Genomic DNA, 27,039 nt, shown 5'->3' with positions numbered 1-27,039 from the left:
GCCGTCTCGCAGCACTGGGTACCTTCACATCTGGACAAAGCAGAATGGGGGGGAAGTAAAACTGAAAGGTGTGTGAGATATGTCCTACCACAAGACTCATTGAGTCGCATTCTTCAGAATCTTTACTGCAGTTGCCAAATTAACCTATCAGCGATATGGGAAAATTATGTTGACAGCTGCATCTAATACTGTATATAGGCTTGGCATAGATTAAGCCTATACAAAATTTGTGTTTGCTATTTGAAAGCACACTGTGATAGATCTTTGCTTTTTTCCGTCTTGCATACCGCTTTGGTCAGTGCAATCAAAACTGCATCCAGCACAATTTAAGGCAACTCAGTTCTCAGCCTGTTCAGGACTCAAAACCCACGACAGCAGAATACAAACATGATGTGCTAAGTCACAAATGCGGCAAGTTTCGATGTTTTTGAATAGAACCGTCTACAAAATGACATCCATGTTTGAGTTATCCGTTGTTAAACTGGTAGGTCATCGTGAAAGTGGAAAATTTTTAAGTGTAGGAATGCATACACGTTACTATGTCTAGCTGCAGAGGGAGACAGTGGGAACGTGCGTGTGCTGGCACGGGACGGGCTCGTGTGCTGGCACGGGGTCGGGCTTGTGTGCTGGCACGGGGACACGTGCGTGTGCTGGCATGGGGACGTGTGCCCATATGTGGGGACACCTACCTGCAACAAACACATGCTGTAAGTAGTCCCTGATGGCCGACACACTTTGATGAGTTCAAACATCTAGGTATCCAACCCTGTTTAGGGATGCTACTTACTTTTTATTGTTTTTTTTCCCTGTACAGTGGGGGGGGGGGGGGGGCATATATTATGTCCCCCTGCCCCCCTCTATCTGCACCCCTGCCTGCAACATCTAATGCAGTAGAAATGGACTTCATGCAAGAAATATGGCCCACCTCCCCCACCCCATTCGTCTTATTAGCCTTGGGGGGCATCTTCTTTCAGTTAACAATTCATGCCACCAGCCCTGCTTATAGCTGATGTTCTCCACCCTCAAGGATCCTCAGGGACAATCCTCCAGCAGTCCTGAGGTGGCGTCCTGGAGGTTCTACAGCAGCAGTAGGCAGAGTCATTGTAGACCATGTGGTTCTGCAGGTTCTTCAGCAGGTTTTAGCAAGTTCAGGCCTCATAGATCACAGATGTTTGCGGTTTTTTTCTGCAGAACTCTTGAGTTATTACTGTTCATTGTTGGTTAAATTAACTGACGGATCATATAAACCTAGGATCATGGGGTGAGGCATGAACCAGGAGGTTCTACAGCAGTATTAGGTGGTTGCACTCTAAGATTTATGGTTCTTCTATTTCTGCAGCAATAGTGGAAAAACCCGGACTGCGACTGAGAATAATCACAGAGCAGAGGTATACAAACCCAGTGCTGCAGGTTCAGCTAGCTAATGAGCCCTCAGCTAATCATACAGGCCAAAAGAATTTTTCTTTTGTTATGTCCTGGAACTGGCTGCAATCACAGGTAATTAATCAGAAAATCCTTGCTTCTGGGTGCTGGTTGGCAGGTAGGATAGTGCACAGACTAAGATTGATTTGGTTCCTATGCCAGGACAGGGAATATATATAGTTGTTCCAGTTAAGAAGGAATTCAACCTATATACAGTAAGATAAATATCCATCTACATATATATGGAAAAAAATAAAATAGTACTACATAAGTAAAATGATTAAAGGTGCATAGGGAAATCATGTTATGTAAAATGTGTGTTAATGGAGGTTGTGTTCAAGAGGATGCAAAACGTCATGTTTTAGGAAATCACTTTGCATCACTGAACTTTTGCATCCTCTTGAACATCATTGTTCATTGTTACATAACCTGGTCCCAAGATGTATGATCACTCTCTGCAATTCAGGAGGAAGAAAAGGGAAGAAATAAGTCATTGGCATGAATGAGCTTTTGTTAAAATTAAGTGTCTTAAGTGACCATCTGCTTTTACCTTAAATTACCTCTCCCTTCAGTTAAATGGAAATGTCTCATCCAATTAGATCAGCTGTGCTGAGCCCATAACTGAAAGAGCAAGGGGGAAAGAGAGAGAGAGAGAGAGAGAGAGAGAGAGAGAGCGCACTGGGGCCACAGGGTTGCAGCAAGTCTGCTTAGGTCAGCAAGATACAGACTTAGTCTGTATGACCAGAAATGGGACTATTCTGTTGGACCCTTAAGCTGGATCACAGGAACAGGAAAATCAGGAACATAACAGGCTATGGTACATAAAATCATCTAACACAACAACAAAATGCAATATGTTAGTCGGATAAGTGAAGCCTGGCAGGGTACTGTAACATCTGTGTTTGAGTTCTTGGAATCAAAACAAGATCGAACTCAGAAGTCAGAACAGTTGTTAAATCACTATTTTTCTGCAGGGATTAAGATATTTGTGGAAGTCTTTATAAAACTGTGCTAAAATAAAAGCAGCTCTCAATTTTTATACCAGGAAGTACAAAACACCTTATTAATTACACCATTTGCACCTGAACTTTCTTCCTTCGAAAGCCAATGCCATGACATAAGAAATGAAGAGTCACGTGTAAGGAGCTTAACCCTCATCTGACTGATGGCACCTTCATCATCCTTCCTCCAGGGGGCACTGGCACAAATTCCGGCAAGATCCAACAAGCGTCAGAAATGAGTCTTTGTGGCACCTTTTGCCTTGAGTGTCTTAACTAAGACAGTGAGGCATCTTCTGGGCAACCTACACAACAGAACAGCCACTTTCACCAGCAGACAGACTCAAACGCAGACCGGAGACCCACACACATTCGGGGATCCATGAGGACGAACGTGGCTGAGGATAGCCTGCGGCATAACAGATCAATATTCCAGTTAATATCCTGTTGTATAAACAGATAAAAGCCATGAAAAATCTCCCATGAAAGCCTGAAAGCAAGCTACTGTAACTATGGTTTAACACTGCTAAATAAATCATTTAAAAATATACAACAGCAGACTCTGGGGCCCTTTGGGCATGGAATTCCCTCCTTTGTACCAGTGAGAAAATAGGTTAGAAGAACCATGTCGGACTGGCACCAGAAATATTTTAAATCTGAAAATATTGCATATCTCTGATTGCAGGTCCATACCAGAGCACTCTGCAAAGGTGTGGAAGAGTGACTCACAGCAAAAGCAAAAAAACTGCTTCCTGTCCACTTCACTGACCATCACCTTCCATTCTGATAAACAAATAAACATGAAGTTTTCACTAGCTTTCGAAAGTCAAAAACATATGAAGTGTTTAATGAATACAGCCCACTAACAAGCTTCCTTAGTTCACAAACATATCCCACAATTTCTTTCTCCACAATTAGCCTGATTAACATACCTTGTTAGTGTAGAAAAAGGCGACTTGGATGTCAGTCGATCTGAAACAGAGCACAAGTTTGTTTGTTTTGGCCTCCTGGTTGTAATAATGGGATACCTGTTCTGAGAACCAGGAAACAGGAGAGTGACTGAAGTTGCCTCTTCTCAGTTGCCACCACTGGAAATAAACACAAAAATAAGAAATCTCTTATTGAAAACATCAGGTTAAAGCCAAACGGCAAGGCTGCTAAAATGGGCATCATGACTAACATCGATGGATGCATTCACTAATAATATCAAACAAAATTTAACAAATTCTATTGTAATTTCTAATGCAATCAAGAATTCATCAGCACACTCATGCAAATCTGCAGTGAAAAAATACCGCACAGCCGACAGTTAGATAAACAGATTTAATTCTGTACCACTGCGTAACCTGAGCTATGTTCCCCTGGGAGACTCAGTGATAACAAGCTTCTGTAGCCTTGAAAGCACTTGGCTTGCACAGAAGAAAAACACAGTTCAGACAAGGAGTGTATAATTATATCCAGTACTGCTGAAAATAAGGGGGAGCTTGTGAACTACAAGCAACACAAGTGTGTCTCCGTGTGACTACACACACAGTCAGTACACTCGTCAAGGTTTTATTTTACACACATTTCTGATCCTGCTCTGCTAACTACTCAACTTAAGCATTCTTCAAAAGTGTGTGGTAACTACTCCATGCATTTAGAAATGTATTCCACAGAGACCCAGTATCAATAACTGCTGATAACTGGTCCAGTTAGGCTGGGATGTGATGGCCAGTACAACCCCAGGAAAGGCAGGTCGGAAAAATGGTAAGCGGTACCTTCTGAAAGAATAGTTATAATAATAATAGTTAATGATAATCAATAATTAACAGTTAATAATACAAACTGAAGGACATCTCACTACACCAAGGAGCACAAGTCTGATCTTACAGGATGATTTGACAAACACTTCCTGCTAAGCTGTTCATTCGTCCTGAGCTGGTACAACACCAAAGCACTTCTGTGATTGTGCCAATCAGCCAAGCTTTGGGGTGGAACTAAAAATAGACATGCCCTTTCACGTAATCTCATTTCCACAGCTGTCTGTTGCTGAGGCACTCTTCCATCGTTTAATTAGAATCATAATGATTTTTGACCTTTTTAAAATACAGCTAAGGATTGCATCTAGTTTTTCATTATGTAGTTAACTCATAAATGCATTCTGGTGCCAGAGTCTCATGGCAGCTTAGCACAGTACTATCACAACTACAGCGTTGTGGGTTTGAATCCTACGTGAGCATGGAGCTGTTCTCTCCAGCGCACGCACGATTCCCATGGATGTGCTGCTTTCCTCTTGTGGTTCAAAGACTAAATGCCATTACTCAGATGTCCATAATGCATGTATACTATGGCGGACCAGCATCCTGCCCTGGGTGTCTTACGCCTTAGCTGGCCTGGGATAAGCCTGAGACCCTGACCAAGGGAAACAGTTATAAGATGGATGGGTCCATTTGTACCGTGAAACTGCTTACGCGTCTGTAAAAAGGACACTATAAATAAAATGTATTTTTATATTATTGTTTTGTTTAATATTGCCTCGGTGGTAAATGCATAGAATAACTATTAATAAGATTCATTTATCGCACATTAATTCATGATATAGGTGGAGGACCATGAATATGCAGATTTTCAGATCAATCTGTTCAACAGTTTGCATTATTTATGGATCAAATATGGATATTGCTGGATATGGATATCTCACCCATAGGTTCATTAAATGATTTATTAATTCCTCAATTTTTATAATAAACGTTTAAGTGTAAATATGAAACTATTGACGTGTGTTTTTGTTTGGGTAGCAGTGTTTAGGCGGCGGGATTGTGTGTGGGTTACTAGACGGACGCTTGTAAGCAAAAGACAATTTAAGGAAGCGGCAGAAGTGAGGGGAGGCTAAGCGCGCGCAGACCGATTTTCTAGAGTGCTCTATGCATTTGAGCCCGCAAGGATTTTTTTCGGGCAATTTTACATCTTCAGATGATTTAATTCGTCACACGTAGAGATGCGTTGACTTTTATCAAATTACCATCAATACGAACAGCTTATATGTAAAAGCGTAAACGATAGCTCAGACACAGAACCCGTTCCTTAGCATGTCCCATAGGGGAGCGAAAAATAGGCTACACGATTTGTGAGTGACGGTTTTCTAATTTTATTGTGGTCATACTGAGAGCGCTCAACCATCTGGCCATCAGGTAATATTGTTATTAGGGAAAAATATTTTCTAAGACGCAAATCGAAAGGTCTATACATATTATATAATAGTAATAACAATAAGGGCGAGCCCAGCACCTGGCTTTACAGCCGTCTTGCGGCTGCCCTTTCGCTCCCGAGCCAATCCGTGTCCCGGGAGAGCGGCCGATTACTCATCAGAGGCTGCGTTATGTCAAGCCAATGCGGGCTGTTGTTTCTCCTGCTGAAAACACACGTAAGCGAACATCGCGTCGCAGAAGCGTCTGGCACGGAACGCCGCCGGCTGCCTGGCGACGGTGCGCTGTCTAACCAGTGATCCGCTCGGAGGAACTTGCGCCCCAGTGAATGAAAGCGAAGAGAATCGGAGCGGATTTCAGCATCGCGCCTGCATCATCTTATTTCCCCCTGACTTGCAGCAGATGGAAATGCAATTTCAGAGGCCTCGAAGAGTGGAGAAATTATTCAAGGATGGGTTTTATATACAGATTAACTGACTTATTTCTTTACGAATTGCAGCACAACGAAGCGAGGACTGCTTAAAGATATTTACGTTTGCGTTCTTTTCAGACTACTGCTATTTGCAGTATTTTAACGTCTTTTTTAACCACAGTGGATTTTACTGTATGTACTACAATCCTTCAGCTGAAGATAGATAGCCATGCAGCCGGTGTTCTGAGCGGACTTTAGATCAATCAAGCCTGAATGCTGGTGCTCGGGAGAAGAAGCTGGAGGTAATTTGCACGAACCGCTACGAGTAGCTTCAGTGTTTGTATTGACATATATAATAAACATGTATACTTCCATATCTGAAATGCTGCAATGCAACATTTAACTTACACCTTACTTGCGTTTTCATTGGATGGCGCCAGCTTTCACTCAGCGTGCTGTTTTTCTAAGATAGCAGTTCCTTAGTACAAGTAAACACACTAATAGGACCATCGTGTATTGTGTTTCAAAAACGCGCCATAAAATAGATGAAAGAGCTTTGCCTGTATTGCCCTTTCCTGTGTATGCCTAAGTGTCCGGTATAATCAGGAGAACCAAGTAACATTGTCACGCTTACCTTCCTACCCCCAGTGTTGATATCCAGCATGCATAACCTTGTCCTTGTTTTGCTTCTAGCATTTGATCTTCGCTGTATGGACCTCAGCCAGTTTCTGCTCCATGCTGCTCGGATAGGTTTGGGTGATTGCAGATGCCTGCTAGACGAAGGAGGTCCAGCACCATGCTCTCTGTAAACTCAGTGGGGGAGCCCAACTCCGGTGCTCTCTGTCTATCCTCGGGGGTTGACCGGAATCGCTGTACACAGGTGGCTCTGTGCATCTCCCTACTCTTGGGCCTCCTCCTGCCACCGCCAGGGGCGATGGGCTCCAACCTCAACTGTCACAAAACATGCATCTGCGCCAGCAACATCGTCAGCTGCTCAAAGATGAACCTGACGGCTGTACCGGCCGGCCTGCCGTGGTACGCGGCGGTGCTGGATCTCAGCTATAATGGCATCTCTGGATTGCGCGCTGAGTGGACCATCATCAAGTTGCCTAAACTCCACAGCCTCCTGCTCAGCCACAATAGCCTGAGCTTCCTGTCCACGCAGGCCTTCGTCCACATTGCCCGCCTGCGCTACTTGGACCTGTCATCCAATGCGCTGAGGCAGCTGGACGAGTTAATCTTCGAGCCCTTGGCCCAGCTGGAGGTGCTGCTGCTGTACAACAACCACATCTCCCAGATCGACCGCTCGGCCTTTGTGGGTCTCAGCAGTCTACAGAAACTCTACCTGAGCCAGAACCAGGTGTCCCGCTTCCCCTTGGAGCTGGTCAAGGAGAGGACTCGGCTGGAGAGACTCAGCCTGCTGGATGTATCCTCCAACCGGCTCAAGGCCCTGCCCATACGGGAACTCCAAGCCTTGCCTGCCTGGATCAAGAATGGGCTCTACTTCCATAACAACCCATTGGACTGTAACTGTGAGCTCTATAGCCTGCTGGCTCACTGGAACATCCGGCAGCTGAACTCCGCCATGGACTTCAAGGACGAGCACACGTGCGTCCTGCCTGGCCCGCAGAAGGCCATGGTGAGAATCATCGACCTGAATGGGGAGTACATGAACTGCAGCACGTTCGCGGAGTCTGATGAAGAGGCCTACCTGGACCAGACGCTGATCCTTGGCTGTGACACACGGCACCGTGACATGGTCAAAACTTGGGTGACACCCAGCAACACAGTGGTTCCCACTGCTGGAAACCAGAGCACTGTGGTGCTACCAGATGGAAGTTTGAGGATCAGCCCTATACGGCCGGGGGACTCTGGTCTCTACACCTGCTTTGCGGTGGGCCAGTCTGTCAATGAGACCCTCTATGTGCTGTTGAGGGTGCATAACTTCACCCTGGATGGTGCTGGTGAGACACTCAACACAGGCTACACCACACTGGTGGGCTGTTTGGCCAGCGTGGTGCTGGTGCTGGTTTACCTGTATCTGACACCCTGCCGCTGCTTCTGCTGTCTGGGTCATGGTGGCCGGGCCAAGGCTCACCGTGAGGACAGCGTTCGCTCTTCTGCGCTCAGTGCCTCTCCCGGTCCTGATGAACTAGGCGCTAGAGCTGGCCTTGCTCGTCACGTGGCCTTCATTGATCCCAAGGAGCTTCAGGGTCAGAATGGCAAAGTGGGCCTTGTCAACGAGCAGGAGGGAGAGGGCCAGAAGAGCAGGAGGAAGAAGTCAGACGCGGAATCCATCAGCTCTGTCTTCTCAGACACTCCTATTGTGGTCTGAGAGGAGGACCTTTCTCGCTGGCATTGAGTGTCATTTCAGGACGTCCATGTTCTGTGCATCTGTGGTGTCTGAGGAGAGGAAGGGGGTGGCCATCTCCAGATAAGTAGGAACACTTGTTAGTGTTACCGTGATGTCCAAGGAGAGGAAGGGGATGGCCATTCCCAGGTCATTAGGTACACTGGTTAGTGTTACCGTGATGTCCAAGGAGAGGAAGGGGATGGCCATTCCCAGGTCATTAGGAACACTGGTTAGTGTTTGACTGTTTGCTTCACATTGACAACAAGAACAAAGCAGGATGTTCAGAATTTTGCCAGCAATTGAATAATTGAATCTGTAGCACTTAAACATGTATACTGTGAAATAGCCTGATGTATGGTTACAGAAACAACATGAAAAAACAGTAAAAACGAATGGAAATGTAGAATATCTGGAATGGGGGGGGGGAGGTTTACTGGTGTTACATAGGAACAGCCTGCTGTGTGTAATTTCCTTCCTTTCCTAACTGAGCTCTCTTACCTGCCCCCTCCCTCTCTGTTGATGGGGGCAGGAGTGAGATGAATAGTCACAGACAGGCATGAGCTGCACAAAAGTGCTCGGGGTGTTTGAGATGCGGCCTGGCGCTCATTCCGGGACAGACCTTGCTGATGGCTTTTGTTCCCCCCAGAAAATGCAATAAAATAAAGACAGCCATAAACGGCCATTATCTGTGTGCAGAGAGCCAGCTCCGTCACCAATTCAGACACCTTCTGGTGCTCATAACGTGCGAAGTGTGCACGGGCATTAAGGGAGGAAAAAATCACTAATGGCTGGTAGCACAAAGCTTTCCAATAAGAGCGATTTTACAGACACTGAATTTCTATAAACAAACGTCCGCAGCCACACCAGAGTGGGTCTGTGATGTGTAGCCAAGGTTTACCAGCAGTGGTATTTCATTAGCAGCCCCCCCCCATCCCCTGTTCAATGACAGCCTCAGCCCCACAGAGTGTGCCGTCGTGGGATTCGCTCTCTATCCTCATAGGTTAGTTATTCAGCAAAGGATCAGTTTCTCCGGGAGGATGTGTGAGCACGCGTTTGTAGATTTACATCAGTTGGTTATCCACGTATATCACACTGGTAATTTATCATTAAATGTAATCTTACTGAAATTTATATACTTATGACTAAGAGACGTTAAACTTTTTTATGATTATACGCACATTTGATTCACAGCAATATCCTTAATTTCTGATTGATCCCATCAGCAGTTTAGCTTCAGTGTTTAAATGGCAAATTAAAGTAATTTTTCTCATGAAGTTGCACTACTATTTTTTTCCCCATCCAATACTAAATTAAACTGAATTGTTCAAAGTGTTGGTGGTTGGGGGGGGGGGGGCTCACAGAATATTTAGCCATGTCATCATAAATATCTCAGCAATCACTTTTTCTGGACATGTTGAGTTCTTTGCATTTGGAAGGAAATTACTTCTCAACATACCAATTTGTGCTCATTGTTTTGTCTTTTAAGGAGAAAGACTGAAAGCTGAATCACATTCGGTAGCAGATGATTCATGCTCACTCCTTGACGTCATATAGAATCATTCAGTTCTCCACCTTGTGTTAGTTTTTTTTTCCCTCCTGTGTATTATGTCATCAGTCCAGAGCAGCGGTGGCCTGTCTTATCCGCAAAGGGCCGGTGTGTGTGTGGGTTTTAGGGGTAACCTTTAGGTCAGCTGTTCAAACCCAGGTGTGAGGACTCTTCAGCAAATCAGTCCTCTAATTAGTGACCTAATTAGGGAGGTGCAGCGAAAACCTGCGTACACACCGGCCCTTTGTGGATAAGATTGCGCACCCCTGGTGCAGAGCCTTCTGTTAAATTCACATTGTACTTTGCCCTTTTTCATCTGATGGCCGCAGACGCGTTACTGTGAAATGCTTCCATGTTTGGAGTCCGTTCTTTGCCATATGCTTAGCAGATACTTCCATCTAGAAGATAACAGCAAGGAAGTGATTTAGTCTGCACTGGCCAATTAACACAGGAAACAGAGTATTTATGAAACACTGCGGCTTGAGTTGCAGTGTTTAAAATACCGGCTGTTTTAGCCAAAAGTGTGCAGGTGAATCCACATGCTAATTGCTTTGAGAAATTTAGTTAACCAGAATCCTTTCAGAGAAAAAAATCACACAGTATAAAATGGTCAAACACAGCTGTAAGATACGTCTGCCATTTAAGACAAAAGCAAACTAACTGCATCAATAAATACAGTCTGTGCCATTTGTTAAAAGACTGTCATCCTGGGAAGAAGAGTGACTTTTTTTTACTTGAATTATCATATGAAAGGATTGAATTTGTAATGTAAATTCCTCTTAATACTTGTGACGTTTCTGAAACGAAGATATCAGCATTGGTATTTTACATGACAGTGTCTTGGTCAGTCCGAGCGAGCGTGCATGCTTTGACAACAGAAAGACTAGCAATTATCAAATGCTAATTTTATTTAACAGGAGAGCCCACCGGCAGTCTGTCTGCCTCTCGCTGTGAATGCGAAACACATTTTCTTCCCATATTTTTATTTTGCTCATCAGCACCATATGAACACGAGGCTCATCCTTCATTTCGTCTCACTGCCAGCTGTGACGTTATTTGGCTTCATCCACCCCACTCCCATTTTTATTATAATAAACGGGAACCCGGAGCCGTCCTGTGGATACATCCAAAGCAATAATCGCTCGTTAGCCTCGCCGTTCGGAGAGGGAAGGATTATCGTGAAGCTCTCCAGTGGCGAGCGGGGAATAGCCCAGTGCGCTTCGCCCTCTGTCACTTCATTACCCTTAAGTGGCCCCTGGCCAGCTAACAAACCCATTATCACACGAAGCCAGAACAGTCAAATGCTGTGAGAGAGGAGGTGACAAGAACACTAATCTTTACTCAAATATAAAAGGAACATTAACATTTTTATGTCAGGATGGTACACTAGCTCGTCAAATGGCCAAGACAGATTTCATAAAGTATCCCACACGGCATCCTAAAGACCCCAGTCTTAGCAAACTAATATTATAGTATCTTACATCCTATAGTACAAGCAGAGACTTGTGGTTTCATTCACTGAAGGATGTTGGCTGTGTAAGTACGTAAGTAAAGTTTACTTATAAAGCACGTTTCACAGACACGTCACAAAGTGTTGTACATAAAAATGTAACATAAAAATGATACCAAGGGGAATATGAAAAAACATGAGTAAGAAAAAACACCTGTAAAATATATTAGAGAACAAAGGCCAAGCAGCGTGAACTCAGCTCTATTCAAAGGCCTTCTTAAACAAGAAAGTCTTAAGATGCATTTTAAAAGAGTCAACTGACTCAGCCGAGCGCAAAGCTAGTGGAAGAGCGTTCCAGAGTCTCGGTGCAGCTGACTGAAAAGCATGATCGCCACGTGTACAGAAAAAGTATATGAATTCTCCTATGGACTGGCATCCCATCCAGGGTGTGCCCCGTGATAGACTGGCATCCCATCCAGGGTGTGCCCCGCCTTGTGCCCCGTGATAGACTGGCATCCCGTCCAGGGTGTGCCCCGCCTTGTGCCCCGTGATAGATTGGCATCCCGTCCAGGGTGTGCCCCGCCTTGTGCCCCGTGATAGATTGGCATCCCGTCCAGGGTGTGCCCCGCCTTGTGCCCCGTGATAGACTGGCATCCCGTCCAGGGTGTGCCCCGCCTTGTGCCCCGTGATAGACTGGCATCCCGTCCAGGGTGTGCCCCGCCTTGTGCCCCGTGATAGACTGGCATCCCGTCCAGGGTGTGCCCCGCCTTGTGCCCCGTGATAGACTGGCGTCCCGTCCAGGGTGTGCCCCGCCTTGTGCCCCGTGATAGACTGGCGTCCCGTCCAGGGTGTGCCCCGCCTTGTGCCCCGTGATAGACTGGCGTCCCGTCCAGGGTGTGCCCCGCCTTGTGCCCCGTGATAGACTGGCGTCCCGTCCAGGGTGTGCCCGGCCTTGTGCCCCGTGATAGACTGGCGTCCCGTCCAGGGTGTGCCCCGCCTTGTGCCCCGTGATAGACTGGCGTCCCGTCCAGGGTGTGCCCCGCCTTGTGCCCCGTGATAGACTGGCGTCCCGTCCAGGGTGTGCCCCGCCTTGTGCCCCGTGATAGACTGGCATCCCGTCCAGGGTGTGCCCCGCCTTGTGCCCTGTGATAGACTGGCGTCCCGTCCAGGGTGTGCCCTGTCTTGTGCCCCGTGATAGACTGGCATCCCGTCCAGGGTGTGCCCTGCCTTGTGCCCCGTGCATCTTGGGATATGCTCCAGGACCCCCCTGACCCTGTATAGAATAAGTATTAATGGAAGAGGGATATTTAAATGGATGTGTAAAATGGCTGTGAATACTATTTTTACACATTAAAATGTGTTATTCATAGTACTCCCATACCACCAGAGACACAATCATGTAAAAACTGGCTTTGGATCTTTGCTACTACTCTCTATATAAAATCCTCCTGTGAAAATTTGTTTTGAAATTAATCCAACTCACAGTTCTGTACAGCTGTGACTATCTCAGCTGACATATGAGCCTTTTTACCTCCCTCGCTATGGGCATTAAGAGAAAAAGACGAAAGGAGAATTGAGCCCCCCTGCCCCCCCGCATCCGTGTGTCCAACACTGCGAGCCATGAGAAAGTTATTCCTGATAAATACCACTGTTGACGTATGTAGCATTCTCCTGTTCCTTACTGTCGGCTGCTCCAGGTCGTCAGCTGTTTGTTGCTAGCATTTATAACGAGATGTCAGACTCTCGTCATCTCTGGATTCAAAGACAAATAGTGACGGCATCTGGAAGGCAGCAGGAATAGTGCGCTGTGTGAGCCACGTAACCTCCCTGCGCCCGCGAGCCACAGCAGACATCTTCAAAGCACGCGTCAGCTGTGGCAGTGTCTAACTCATTCTTCTCGGGATCAGTTTGTTCCCTGGTTCATCCGGCGCTGAAAACTGGGTCGCGGAGACTGATGCTCCTCAGTTGTTTTCTTAGAATTGCAAACTTTGTCTTGGGGCAAAGGGGCACCAGCAGGTCCATGTGAGACTCATAGCTAACAAGCTGAGAAGGAACAAAACAGCAGAAGCTCAGATCACCCGAATGGAAGCACTGATGGGAAGCTGATTACAGAGTTGTGGTCTGTTTGAGTGCAGCCTGCTTTGAAAGCAGGGACCTTCATCCTAAAAGGTCTTATGAATAAATGTGATTTTGGTTTAGTTAAAGCTCATTTTTACTTCTTGTTTGCATTATATGTCTATATTTGGGCCACGGTTAATCACCATCCTGGTTCCCCACATGGAGGGAGTCCGCTGAAACAAACATGCATGGTGTTCTAACAGTGCTACCTTTGCCCTTGCTTGGTTCACAGAGGGTACAATGCTGTTTGTATTCGTTTGCAATGGCAAATGTATTTGCCCCCTATTTCTTAATGTACCAGAGTACCTGAGCAATTCAGTTTTGTTTGCCTGCCAATAATTCTTTCTGTCCTCCCGCATAAAAACCACCCAGCGCACTGCTGAGCGCTGAATACCACTCATGGGTGGTACCACATCCATCCCCAGGGGGTCAGTTTCAACATTTTGTGGTGGACAGAGAGGGGCAAGGCGATAAATCAGAAATCCAATAAACCAAAAACCGTCATACACTATAAATCAATCAAAGAAAGCAAACCAATAATAGCAAATAATGCGCAGAGCTCCCGAGGTATCTTGATTGCCACTATGACTTCAACGGAAGTGATGGATGGTTCCTGCTGCGAGTTGTGGGCGGGGCATGGATGGGGAGGTGGGGTCTGGATGGGGAGGCGGGGTCTGGACGGGGAGGCGGGGTGAAGGATGACTGGGCGGAGAATTGCTGTGGACGGAGCTGACCTTACAGCGGCCCGTAAGACTTTTCTTTAGGAAATAGCCTTGACTGCCCTCATACAATTTTTTAAGCATTCTTTAGTTTTCTAATTAAATTGAACCCTGTGGAATAGAAAAGGAATAGATATATTAGAGCTGAAGAAACTATATTACTGCACGCAAAAGACTAAAGAAAGCCAAAGTAATTATATATTTATATCTTTTTTACATAATAATAAATAATAATAATTTTATGACCCTAGTTTTCATTCCTGCAGCCCAAGAATTGGGTTTTTCATCCAGAGTAATTCAAGGGAATCCAGTTTTATTTTGCTGGTTTCACACACAGCTCCCAGTGCGCAATCTGTCTGTGGGCACAGCATCAGATTTATGCTCTAACCCTCTCCCCATAGGTCCATTTCTTTTACTTAAAATGAAACCAATCCAAACATCACGAAATATGGCTCCAATAACTATGTGAGCTTCCAAACTCAGGAGACTGGGTGATTTCTGTGGACTAACAGCCTCCCAGTTTCCAGAAGCTGTTCCTCTTCTTATGTCTGACGTATAACTGGCCCAGTGTCAGAGGCCTCGACAGTTACCTCATATTCTGTGAATCTTTGTTCTCCCACTGTATTAGATATATTTACATGAATATATATTTGCATATATATTCAGAAAGACTTAGATATCTTTATGAAGCAAGTGTTGAGTAATTACTGTTGCTACTATTTTAACAAAATCTTCTGCACAATTTACTGGAAATCTGAAAATTAATTTAGGAATTTTTGGAGTATGGTAATTACTACTTTAAAGACAACTGTGGTACAGTATACAGACCCCTGGAAAAAAACAGCCGAGAGAATGATGAGATTTACAGAAATTCACATGAATTTTAGTTGCTTATACAGCATTCTGCACTTACTGAGGTGTCTCACCAAACTTTTGCAAGCTCGCAGGTGAGTATTTTGCATATTTTGCAGGAGTGAATACTGCTGACCTGTGGATGTGTAAGTGCTTCCTCACTGCAGACTCACTCTCCTATTAATCCTTCACAGTCTCCCAATTTGCCCTTGCTGCTGCAGAGAACACAATTGCCAAAGTCTGTTTCCTCTCAGATCTATCTATTTTCCGACCACTAATTCAATACATTCATAAAACCCATATATAATTTGCAAGGCCATTAATGTAGTGACTAAAGCAAAAATACGCATTTATAAATGAAAGTCAGAAATGAAGTGTTCCAGAAGTAATCATGAATCTCAAACATATCTTAGTTTAGCAGTAGAAATCAAAAGAAAACTGTGTACTTGCCGCCACCTTGTGGTTTGATATGGTGTGACAGCTGTGAGGTGTAATCTAATATTCCTGCCTTAGAAGGACGGCTGTGGGTAGTGATGTTTCCTTACATTTCCTGCATTTCAGGTTCAAATCCTGCTTGGACCCTTTGTGTGTGGAGTTAGTATGTGTGAGCATTTCTCACGTATTCAGTCAGCCTGACTAGACCCCTGTGATGGACTGGCATCCCATCCAGGATGTACCCCAGCCCCGTGCCCTGTGATGGACTGGCATCCCATCCAGGGTGTTCCCTGCCCCGTGCCCTGTGATGGACTGGCATCCCATCCTGGGTGTACCCCTGCCCCGTGCCCTGTGATGGACTGGCATCCCATCCAGAATGTACCCCAGTCCTATGCCCTGTGATGGACTGGCATCCCATCCAGAATGTACCCCAGTCCTATGCCCTGTGACGGACTGGCATCCCATCCAGGGTGTCCCCTGCCCCATGCCCTGTGATGGACTGGCATCCCATCCAGAATGTACCCCAGTCCTATGCCCTGTGATGGACTGGCATCCCATCCAGAATGTACCCCAGTCCTATGCCCTGTGATGGACTAAGCAACGCCCTGGATGGAGCTACAAGCACACAGATATTTACACACTGCAGCCTGTATGCATGTGATTTTCCCACCTTATTTAGTCTAAGTACCTTTTTCGTCATCTGCAGCTCTATGATCCATAGGTCACACGCTGAGATGAAATTACAAACTTGGTCACAGTACTAGAAAAATAGTGATAAATAGAATATGACATCTAAACACTGACACTTGGGCAATTTAAACACATAAGAAGACAGACAGAAAAATACAAAAATGAGTAAGGAATTTAAGATATTCAGGGAAGGAAATTTTGCCTGTTGATTAAGCATAATATTCACCAGCATATATTCACTAGTGGTGTCACAGGAATGGACCCTGCCCCGTATGGCAGACTCACTAGATTATCTAGGATTATCAAAGCTTAAAACTCAGTATTTGCATGGTGAGCAAAGCAATTCAAAGATGTACCATTAATGCTGTAAGCGGCCTGCCGAATAGTATTTTGAGATTTAAAGGAAAGATGTAGGGCTGAATATCGGTTAAGCAGGATAGACGGTAAACTGGGACACATAGATCTATGTGCCGCTTCGGTCTGTTAGCTTAACTTCAGTTCTTGAGTTTTCAATAATTCTTTTATGTTTTAATAATGATTACTATTATATTTTGTGAGATGTGACCAATGTTTTTTGTGGGTTTTCAGACAAAAAGCTTAAGACAGTTATAGAGCAGGAGTTCAACTCTTGGGTCGTGGGTAAAAAACAAAATGGCCCCCGGTTGACAACTGTTACCGTCATCACCCCCAATTAGAATCTGAGCATTTTATCATATCATTGTGGCTTTAGAGGTTACACCGCGAGATTAGTCAGCGTTTAATCATACCCTAAACAGCAGACTTTGCTATTTAATCAAGTAGGGAGCCTTTAGCTGCTGACGGTGAGTTTGGTACCATCAAAAAAAACAGCACCATCAAAAAATGAGTTAGACTGTACTATTGTACGTATTTTGTATGACGCTACGTCTTTGGTTTTTAGAAATGGAGTTGAAAGATTGATATAATGGTTGCTTTTATATTTAGATTTTATTTTTGGAAATACAGTGACTAATGCATTGATTACATGCATGTCCGTTATATATGGCTTCAGCAGAGCACCACAAAAGTTTACTAATTATAGCTTGAATAAAAAAAGAAAAGGTTAATACATAACAACGAAACATCAATTTCTGTTACCATTTACTAAAATGCCATCTTATATTTGTTAAGTCCACAAGTTACTAATTTTTTGGATAATATCAGTGAGCATCACTTATCCTCTAACCACTGCCGTAACTTGATCATCGCTGTAAACATTTTCGGCAATGGAGCAATTCGTTAAGTGGTCAAATTTTAGTCAGACATTTTTAGGTTCACCGACTGTCAACATCGTAATCTTCATTTAGTGCAACAGCGGGAAGGTCAAACCCAGCTGCCTTCATTATCTTCAAAATATCCCAGTTTGGGTTGAAAGGGTACTTATGGCTGCAGAGAAGAGAGGGCTGGAGATGACTCTGGGCTCTGAGTGGTTTTCAGAAGAACAGCTGGAATCTCCACCAAATGCCGAGTGTGTGTGCACTGCATTTGGATGATGATGTCATGGCGCTGCCATTTCAGGACTCCCTGGTAAATAAAAACAGGCCGGTGCAGCAGCCTGATGCCATGATCCAACTCTCACCCCCCCCATGGTGGTGCTCAGGAACCACACAGAAAATAATTAGCGGCAGTCCTGCTTTAATGTACAGTACAGAATAAGCATGGGGGCTTTCCTGCATTCTTATACTTCATGGGAAGCGCAGAAACAGAAAAAAAAAATACTACTTTCAAAAACAACCACAGTCACCACATATTCCAGGTTCAGTCAGTAAACAACAAAATACTATGTGCAAACAGTGAATTTACCAATATGGGCCAATTTAATAAGCAATAGCATTACATCACCTGCCATCACCTGTCTTTTAAACAGAGGCAGAAACAAGGATGCTACTTGTTTGTTTATAGCTGGCTTCAGTCTACAGCCAGCATGTCATTGGAAATTATGTATTAATAATGGCACTGGTGGGTAATTTTACCCTTTGCTAATTGGGCAGCTTGATTAAAATTTAAATTGAGTAGCATCTATGAATACGGCTAAAGGAAATCTACACAGCGCAAACACACACAAGCATTTCCCCGATACTGAGAAATGACATGCAGCAGAACGTCCTTCACAGCTAGACGCTAAGTATTGCCAGCAGGGAAAATTCTCTTCCATTTGGATCCCGGATCCCCCCCCCCGCCCCATTCACATACCTGCCACTGGCATCAACCCAGGGCAAGACAGCAATGTCGCCATTCAGCTGTCATTAGAAAAAAAGTGTTTCGACATAAGAACATCCCAAATGAGGTATGCATTGGGAGGAGGACACCTTATTCCCCCAAATTAAGGGGGGGGGGGTGGTAATTGTTTGGACGATTTACTTCAATAACAGACAGTTAAATAAATATTCTGACACATTTCAGAAATCTGTTGTTAAAAAAAATATACTGCATACCAATTAGGCATTCACCTTTAAAAAAAAAAAGATTCTTAATTAAAATGACATTTTTTGTAAACTATACCCATAAATATGAGGTTTCGCACGGCCCACAGATCTCCATGTCTGTATTGTAGTAGACATGCCCGCGCGCCGCAGCAATGTCTAAGCGGCCACCGCGGCCTCTGGCTCCGCCCCATTATTTTCTCGAGGTCGGGGGTGGTGCTGACGGTCCTCCTTCCTCGTCTTCAGCTTGGGTGTTCGCTGCTTTGTGGAACGGGGTGTCCTTATAAATGAACCAGCAGTTGCTCCCCCAGAGGATGAGGTTAAGAAATCCAAAAATCTATAATAGGAATTGGAGTGTAACATCAGTATCAGGACATGGAGCAGCAGTACGCTGTCATCACAGGCCTCTAACACTGTACATTCATCCATTTTTTTAAAGCAGTCATGGGAGGCTGGTGGGAGGGGGGGGGTACCAATGCATCGCAGGGCTTCTAATACTACTATCCCGATAATACCGAACTAAAACTTGTTTTAGTGACAGTTTTCCTCTTTTTCGGATTGTTGAGGAGGCTCCTGTTTGGGAGCGTTCGGGGGGCACTGCCTGCCGTCACGGTCTTACCACAGAGACATTGAGGCGGCTCGTGGAAGGCAGGGCGCCCGGAGTGCAGCCGTTGCCTAAGATCTTGCAGGTGCTGATGACCCGCACCAGGAAGGAGGGGCTAGTGGACATCTTGATGTCAGAAAGGGCTTTGGCCCAGGCGGAGGAGGACACCAGCCACATGAAGGCGAAGGTCCCGGTCACCAGCAGGTCCTACAGAGGGAGCGGGAGGCAAAACTGATACTTCCTGCTACTGTATGAACAAGTGAATGGATCATAAGGGTTTATTATCGGCTGTGTCATACAGCCGACATCAGGAAGCAGACGGGGAGGAGCTGATGGGCAGTTCAGTGGTTTAGGGCTGTGCTCGTGTCCAGGAGGTTGTGAGTTCATGCCCTGCGGCCCACAGTAACCATGGGCCCCGGAGCAAGTCCCTCAACTTCCTCTGCTCCAGGGGTGTCGGACAAAATCATTTGCTAAATAAACGTAAGTGGACACTCACGAGAATAGGAGCACGGCTGTTCCCACGGTAGATGTGCCGGTAGCCCAAGTAGACCACCAGCGTGACTATGCAGTAGAGGAACGCGAGCACCCCAACGCACACGAAGAACTCCACAGAAGGGGAGAAGTCTCCCACAAGGAAGGTGTTCACGAATCCTGAGGAACTTCCATTACAGGTGGGGACGTGGAAGGGGTAGCTGGGCAGCCTACAGCGGGTGAGAGGGCAGGTGGAACATACAGGAGCGTGCCAGGAGGTCCACCATCTCCATTAAAACAACCAGCTGGAACACGCAGAACGCATGATGACCACACAGACACTATTTCAATCGAAGTGCCATCTCTGACAAGGTTTAGTGATGTCTTCTGGTGTTCTAATGTCTTCTGGTTTCTACTAGTGATGTCCTGATCCACTTTTTGGTACCCCAATTTAATCTATTCAGTATTTATATCTGCTGATTCAGTGTCTCAATCCAGTCTTTTCATAAATATTTACATATATACACACACACAACAGGCCACAGTACATTCAGTAAGCAAGTCTGTGCAACTGACAAACTGGGTGGTTGCAGGAAATTAGATTGGGATTTGGATATTAAAATTAAAAAATTTTAAAATACCTGGATCAACCCTGTGTCTAAAGAAAAGGGTTGTTCTCTTACCAAACTCACCTGAATGGATAATAAAAGTGCGCCGTAATCTCCTGAAGTTGGCTATCAGCACATTGGATGTTGATACTGGTCGAACCAGAATAACCTCCCACGGTGGCAAAGGCGAAAACACTGAACACCTACAGAAAGAGCATTGAAGTTGTGAATACAAAGAGACCCATGTTTCACTCCCCCTCATGGAATCAAGGCACCAACAATTACAGTTTACAATATTCTATATAGCATATAACACTTCAAATTAATTGAAAAATCTAAATAAATAAAAGTACTAGATAATGGTGAAATAGAATCATTCAAATTGCTAAATTTGGTTTCCTGCGAGTAAAAATGTTTCATGTTTTAGCTCAGCTTACTGATGGCTTGAATGCAGCAGACTTCTGCAGTCCTTGAAATGTGACAGTTGCTTGTGCATGCAATGCCATGCGGATATTAACGTCGCACATCGTGCAAGTCGAGAGCAGCACAGTGGTGCAGTGGGTAGCGGTGTCACTGCACACTGCCACTTTCTGTGTGAAGTTCGCATGGTCAACCAATGTGTGGGTGATTTTCAGTGGATCCTAGGTTTCCATCCACTGTCCAAAAACATGCAACTTAAATGAATTGGAATACATAAATTGTGTGACTGAGTGAGTACCAATGTATATCATATTATAAACAATTACCCGTTACCCTATATTACAGTAATGGGTCAATGACATGGTACTATATTTTTGTCCACATGGCTATTTTTTTTTTTTTAACCAAGTGTTAAAATTTGAAAAAAAAAAACAAATTACTTGCATATAATTTGAGGACCTAGTCTGAAATTCCAGTTTAAACAATTCTGAGAATATATTTGGGGGATGTTGGCAATATATCAATGCGGCGTAACCATTAAAATTTTGTACCAAATAATTAAGCTTGCTTAAAAAAGGTGAAATTCTCAATAAAACACCATGTCAAATAGTTTGGCATAATCTTACATTAGAACAGTTTAATGCAAAATACAAGTAATGGAAAACCATCATTCTGAATATTATAATTAATCTGGAGGTTCACGTTAGTTAGGCCAACTTCCTTCAGTGTCAAGGTGGTGTAACCTCCATTGAAGGTTCCATTTTGACAGGAAATAACATCACAGCTAGCCAAGAAGAAAAAAAATGTCCGGTTGGGATAGGAGTCATCCAGTTTCTTTGGACTGAATCTTCTACCCAAATGGAAATCATGCATCTGGTTTCACTTGCACTCCAATCACATACATCAGGGCTCTAGAGATGTGGTCAAATGTGTCCCAGATCGACAAGTGGTTTGGAGTGATCGGATCGCAATACATCTTGGTAGCTGTTTGTATTTCGTGCCGTCCACTTGATTCAATTGCCCAAGATGCATTTTAAAACAAAGTATGACAGGGCATCAGGCAGAAGCACAGACAGACACGATTTTACCCTTATTCATTGCTAGATATTTTTCTTAATCATAAAAGAATACATGAATTCATTAAACAATTCTTTTTGTTAGATGTTTTATTTTACTTAAACGTATTAAAACAAGTCAACCTTGTTGACCATCATGCTTGATTTTCAGTGTCAGTTTCTTCAACAAGCAATGACCTCTAGCTGTAGAAGCAAGATGGTCAGCAGGTGTAACTGGTTTGTGTCAATTGGTTTTACCAGCATTTTTCATAAAAATGCACTCTGACAAAAATAAAAAAATAAAAAATGTAAGCACACAGCAGTAATGGTCTGATTTGGATGTAATTTGGAACACGTGCAGACCAGCGATGGATATGTATATTATTTGAATTCCAAGTAGCTGGCACATCTAGTCACCAGACACAAAGGATAGCTCTTAGATGCATTAGCCAGCATTACCAGCACTTCAGAGTTTGATAGGGGTCACATTGTGGGTCTGCATGAGGCCGGCTGGTCGCATTGTGCCTGGCCTGTGGGGCATCCAGATATCACAGTTGCCCAATGTTGGAACCAATGGGCCCATCAAGGTACCCAGACATGTTGTGAAGGTTCCGCTTGCCCAAGACAAGACCACACCAAGGGAGGATTGTTGTATTGTGCCACAATCATTACAGAACCCCATGACATCTGTGCCTGCCATCCGGACACAGGTATTGGACTCCCTACAACCCCCCTCATGTCACCACCCCCCACTGTGTCTCAATGACTAGCATCAGCTGGACTATGGGTTCACTGTCCTGGGTGAAGGCTGCCATTGACGTCAGCACAGACTGCTGCGTTTGGAGTGGTGCCGTAACCAGGAGGCATGGACTGATGACGAGTGGCGTCGTACCATGTTCAGTGATGAACCTCAGTTCTGCATTACCACAGATGACCAGTGTGTGTGCGTATGGTGGCACCGAGGGGACAGGACCAATCCTGCCAATGCTGTGGAGTGTTACTCCTGGCATTATGGTGTGGGGAGACATAGGGAATGACTTCAGGTCATTTCTGATTGCGATTCGCCAAGCAAATTTTATCTTGTGGAACCACCCGGCTAGCGCACCAGATGTCCACCACATGGAGAAGCAGTGGTTCTACTCAGACTCTCCCGGATATCCGAACTTCTTACCTTATCTCTAAGGGAGAGCCCAGACACCCTGCAGAGAAACCTCATTCTGGCCGCCTGCATTCACGATCTCATTCTTTCGGTCATTACCCATAGCTCATGACCATAGGTGAGGGTAGGGATGAAGATGGACCGATAGGTCGAGAGCTTTGCTTTCTGGCTCAGTTCTTTCTTAGCCACGACGAACTGGTTAAGCGCCTGCAAAACTCCGATTTGTCTATCCAGCTCCCCATCTCGCCTACCCTCACTTGTGAACGAGACCCCGAGATACTTGAACTCCTCCACTTGAGGCAGTACCTCCTCCCTGACCTGAAGAGGGCAATCCACCAATTTCCAGCTTAGAGCCATGGTCTTAGATTTGGAGGTGCTAATCCTCATCCCCGCCGCTTCGCACTCATCTGCAAACCGTCCCAAAACACGTTGGAGATCCCGAGCAGATGAAGCCAACAGGACGACATTGTCTGCAAAAAGCAGCGAGGCAATCCTGAGGCCACCAAACTGGACACCCTCAACACCCTGGCTGCGCCTAGAAATCCTGTCCATAAATAATATAAACAGGACCGATGATAAAGGGCAGCCCTGGCGGAGCCCAACCCGCACTGGGAGCACGTCCGACGTATGCAGTTGGAATTTTGCCGGAGGTGCAAGTTAAAGCTACAGCGAACAGGAGCCTCTGCCAGACGTTCCCAGCAGACTCTCACTATGCGCTTGGGCCTACCAGGTCTGACCGGCTTCCTCCCCTGCCACCAGAGTCAACTCACCACCAGGTGGTGATCAGTTGACAGCTCTGCCCCTCTCTTCACCCGACTGTCCAAGACAGAAGGCCGCAGATCAGATGATACGATTGTGAAATCGATCAACCTGTAGCCCCGGGCATGTTCGTACCATGTCCACTTATGGACACCCTTATGTTTGTTATGTACAAACCATGCATTGCACAGAAGTCCAATAACAGAACACCACTCAGGTTCAGCTCAAAGAGGCCGTTCCTCCCAATCACCTGCCACAACTCCTGAAGAAAAGAGCATACAGCCCCTCTCCAGGAGATTGGTTTCAGAACCCACGCTATGCATTGAGGTGAGCCCGACTATATCTAGTCGGTATCTCTCAACCTCACGCACAAGCTCAGGCTCCTTCCCCACCAGAGAGGTGACATTCCATGTCCCGAAAGCCAGTTTTGTCAGCCGGGGATCGGACCGCCAGGGCCTCCCTTGGCCGCCACCCGATCCTAGTGGCCTATTTAGAAACCAGAGGGAGGGAAGACGAACACACACAATTCAAAAGTGCATTGTATTCTTATATATTAAAATGTACAATTCTGTTTGAAAGGGAAAGCTCTTCCTCTTTAAACAGTTGCATGAAGCACTCCTGTTCACCGTTTCATATTTACACATCCATCAGCCCAGAAACTGCTTTGTTATTAAAAGGATTATTTTCAAAATTTCACTGAATTAATATTCTAACAGACACTGTAGTAGAAACTCGTCAAAAGCTTTACTGAAGCAAATTTATGTAACGCTTAACAGGGAAAGACCCAAAACAAAACATTAAGTTTTGTGTGCAGTTTAGTTTTTGATAGCGACTACTGTGATTCAAATACCTAGTCCTATTAAATGGTCTATATTAGTAATCCATCATTAACATATCCATTGATTAGCACACTTAAGAGTGAGAATTCTAGCACAAAGCTACATTTCATATCACGCAATTGCAAAAATAGTATGGCAAATCAAATTATTGAGAAGTGCTACAATTCAACATTTAAAAAAGCCAATGTGACAGACTTCACACACACACACACACACACACACACACACACACACACACACACACACACACACACACACACACACACACACACACACACACACACACACACACACACACACGTCTCCAGTTGCTGGTATTTGGCAGCCTGACATTGCTCTCCTCACACCCACACCACACCCCCCAGCATTCTTGCGATCTCCAAATAAACCATCCACCATATTGAGCTACAAGCCCTGCTGCACAGCTAATGAGGGTCACCTTTCCACAGACATATGGCACAGACAGCATCCAGAATCACACGGGTTAAGAACAATTGAGTAGAGGGGACTATGATGAAGGGCAGAAGCCAGGGAAGGAGTGTTAAGTAATTGAAAAACACTGACAGAGACGGTATCAGTCACATCCCGTATGTCTCTTAGCTCTGAAAACCACCTGGGCCCCTGAACGAAGGCAGACGGCCTCAAACTACACGAGCCACCATCAAAGCAGAAGGCGATGGGATGGAGGCTGTGCTACAATTTAGCTGAATGGAGATATATGGTAGTCAGGCCTGCATATCAACGTATAGAACAGATTTTTTCCACAACAGGAACTAGTGAAAAAGTCATGTGCAATTTTTGGAAGAATTCAAATGTAGCAGTATTCAAATGCTGCATTCAACTTTAGTTAGTTCTGAGGTTATTAGTAATGTTCTGCATATTGAGTAAAAGCTGCAATGATATTATTGCAAGCATAGGAGGGGTCATGTAATGTAAGCCCAAACTCAGTGACATATAGAACATGCTGCTTGCGTATGTGGCGCATCCTACTGCATTTGCAATCCGTCACAAACCTGCCTACTTTGGATAAAGTGGATACAAAATGGAACCGCGGGGTCGTAGTTAATCAGGGACCTGCAGCGTGCACTTTAGGAGGCTGAACTCCAGCGGTTTTTGGTTAAGTTCCGCAAGATGCCCTGCGGCTGCGGGCAAACTTATCGGACGAAAAGATCTTTACACATGACAGTTAACGGCGATTAACAAAATTTAGATTCGAGTATACGTTAAACTTTCATCTGCTTGTACTGCTTCAGTTCCAGTCAGCAGACGGGTATAGGCGCACCAGATGAGAACCATTTAACAACAACAACAAAAATCCAGTCAGTAACACTAATACATATTTATACACAAAAATATCAAAAAGTTACATTACACTGCTTTTGCATGGGAATTATAAAATGATTAAACCGAAAAAGTAAATCACGTCGACGTCGCCCCTATACCGCCATAAGCCACCAAGTCCGGGCCGTATGACTTAACTCTAAAAGGGTTATTGTAAAAAATAGTCTTCATTGGGCACGTTATCAGAAGAGTACATATTTGTACGCAGTTTCAGTAGCTATGCACTCAGATTCCTACCACGGAAACGTAACCATTTGTTAGGAGTATTTTTATTAGGCTATTATTTGGCGGAGCGGAATAACTGCTCCGATTAGACTCCCCGGAAACACTTCTGAAACACTAAAAGCGTTACTGTCACTTCACCACTGCAGGACTGCGCACGAAAAAGCGGCACACAGCGCTCCAAAATGAACTACGTAAAACTCTACAAGGTCAGATCACACGAAACTACCGCTTAACTTACCCACTCCAGCACCCGCAGGAACCCCAGCGGCTCTTTCAGCAGACCCAGGTCTGGTTTGAAGTCTGATACCACTTTCTAAAGAAAGTAGAAACAGAAAACACGAGTCGACTGTCATGCAAAAAGTAAACTAACCGCACAGCAGGAAACTCGGGGGCATGCGGGAGAGGACGATCGGGTCCTGAACCAGCTCGTCAAAGGCACGAAACATCTTTTATACATGTCAGCTTAATTGGAGAGCAGTGCTCTACCTGAACGCGTCCCTCCATTGCTGGCCTCAAACAACTTTTAAAGACTACAAACTAAGACGATTTTGTATAAACCAAGTAGAAATCAAGGAGCTGACAGACGGATTAACATGCACGACTAGAATAAAATGTTTCATTGCAAACTTGTTTGAACTTTTTGAGCCGGAGAGTGCGACGCATGTGACTCAAAGCGCCCTGCTCTTAAAGAGACAGGCGGCCAATTCACAGCGCGGTGCAGATAAGGTTCGAGAGCTGCGAAATCAAGTCAACCGCCTACTAATTAGACGCCTGTTTAATTAAGGGTGGGGTGGGGTGAATGGATCCAAACTGGAGGTTTCACGCCCCTTATCATCAAGCATTAACATTCCCTGGTATGTCTTTTACATGGCTGGTCAAAATGACTTCTGATAGGCCCCCATACGGCTGACAGAAGGTTTATCCATTTATTGGA

The 27,039-nt window shown here is 44.9% G+C and overlaps 2 protein-coding genes and 1 long non-coding RNA gene across 3 annotated transcripts; 1 reads left to right on the top strand and 2 right to left on the bottom strand.

Annotated features, from left to right (window-relative positions):
- Positions 1–874: 874 nt before the first annotated feature.
- On the bottom strand, positions 875–5,818 carry LOC111834302 (uncharacterized). Its single transcript, XR_002835979.2, has 3 exons — positions 5,691–5,818; positions 3,353–3,508; positions 875–3,203 (listed from the first exon to the last, which is right to left on the bottom strand). It is a non-coding gene; the product is annotated as an uncharacterized lncRNA (long non-coding RNA).
- A 968-nt stretch (positions 5,819–6,786) lies between these two features.
- Positions 6,787–9,647, top strand: LOC111834301 (amphoterin-induced protein 1-like). Its single transcript, XM_023793429.2, has one exon. The coding sequence runs from the start codon at positions 6,787–6,789 to the stop codon at positions 8,353–8,355; it is 1,569 nt and encodes a 522-aa protein (XP_023649197.1). The 3' UTR covers positions 8,356–9,647.
- An 8,172-nt stretch (positions 9,648–17,819) lies between these two features.
- sypl2b (synaptophysin-like 2b) lies at positions 17,820–26,789 on the bottom strand. Its single transcript, XM_023793646.2, has 6 exons — positions 26,592–26,789; positions 26,344–26,418; positions 20,392–20,510; positions 19,725–19,929; positions 19,244–19,435; positions 17,820–18,961 (listed from the first exon to the last, which is right to left on the bottom strand). The coding sequence occupies exons 1-6, from the start codon at positions 26,607–26,609 to the stop codon at positions 18,818–18,820; spliced, it is 753 nt and encodes a 250-aa protein (XP_023649414.1). The 5' UTR covers positions 26,610–26,789; the 3' UTR covers positions 17,820–18,817.
- Positions 26,790–27,039: the final 250 nt, after the last annotated feature.

Source organism: Paramormyrops kingsleyae, chromosome 6, assembly GCF_048594095.1.
Source record: "Paramormyrops kingsleyae isolate MSU_618 chromosome 6, PKINGS_0.4, whole genome shotgun sequence".
Classification (NCBI taxonomy): Eukaryota; Metazoa; Chordata; class Actinopteri; order Osteoglossiformes; family Mormyridae; genus Paramormyrops; species Paramormyrops kingsleyae.
This window is presented reverse-complemented; position numbering and strand designations above follow the sequence as displayed.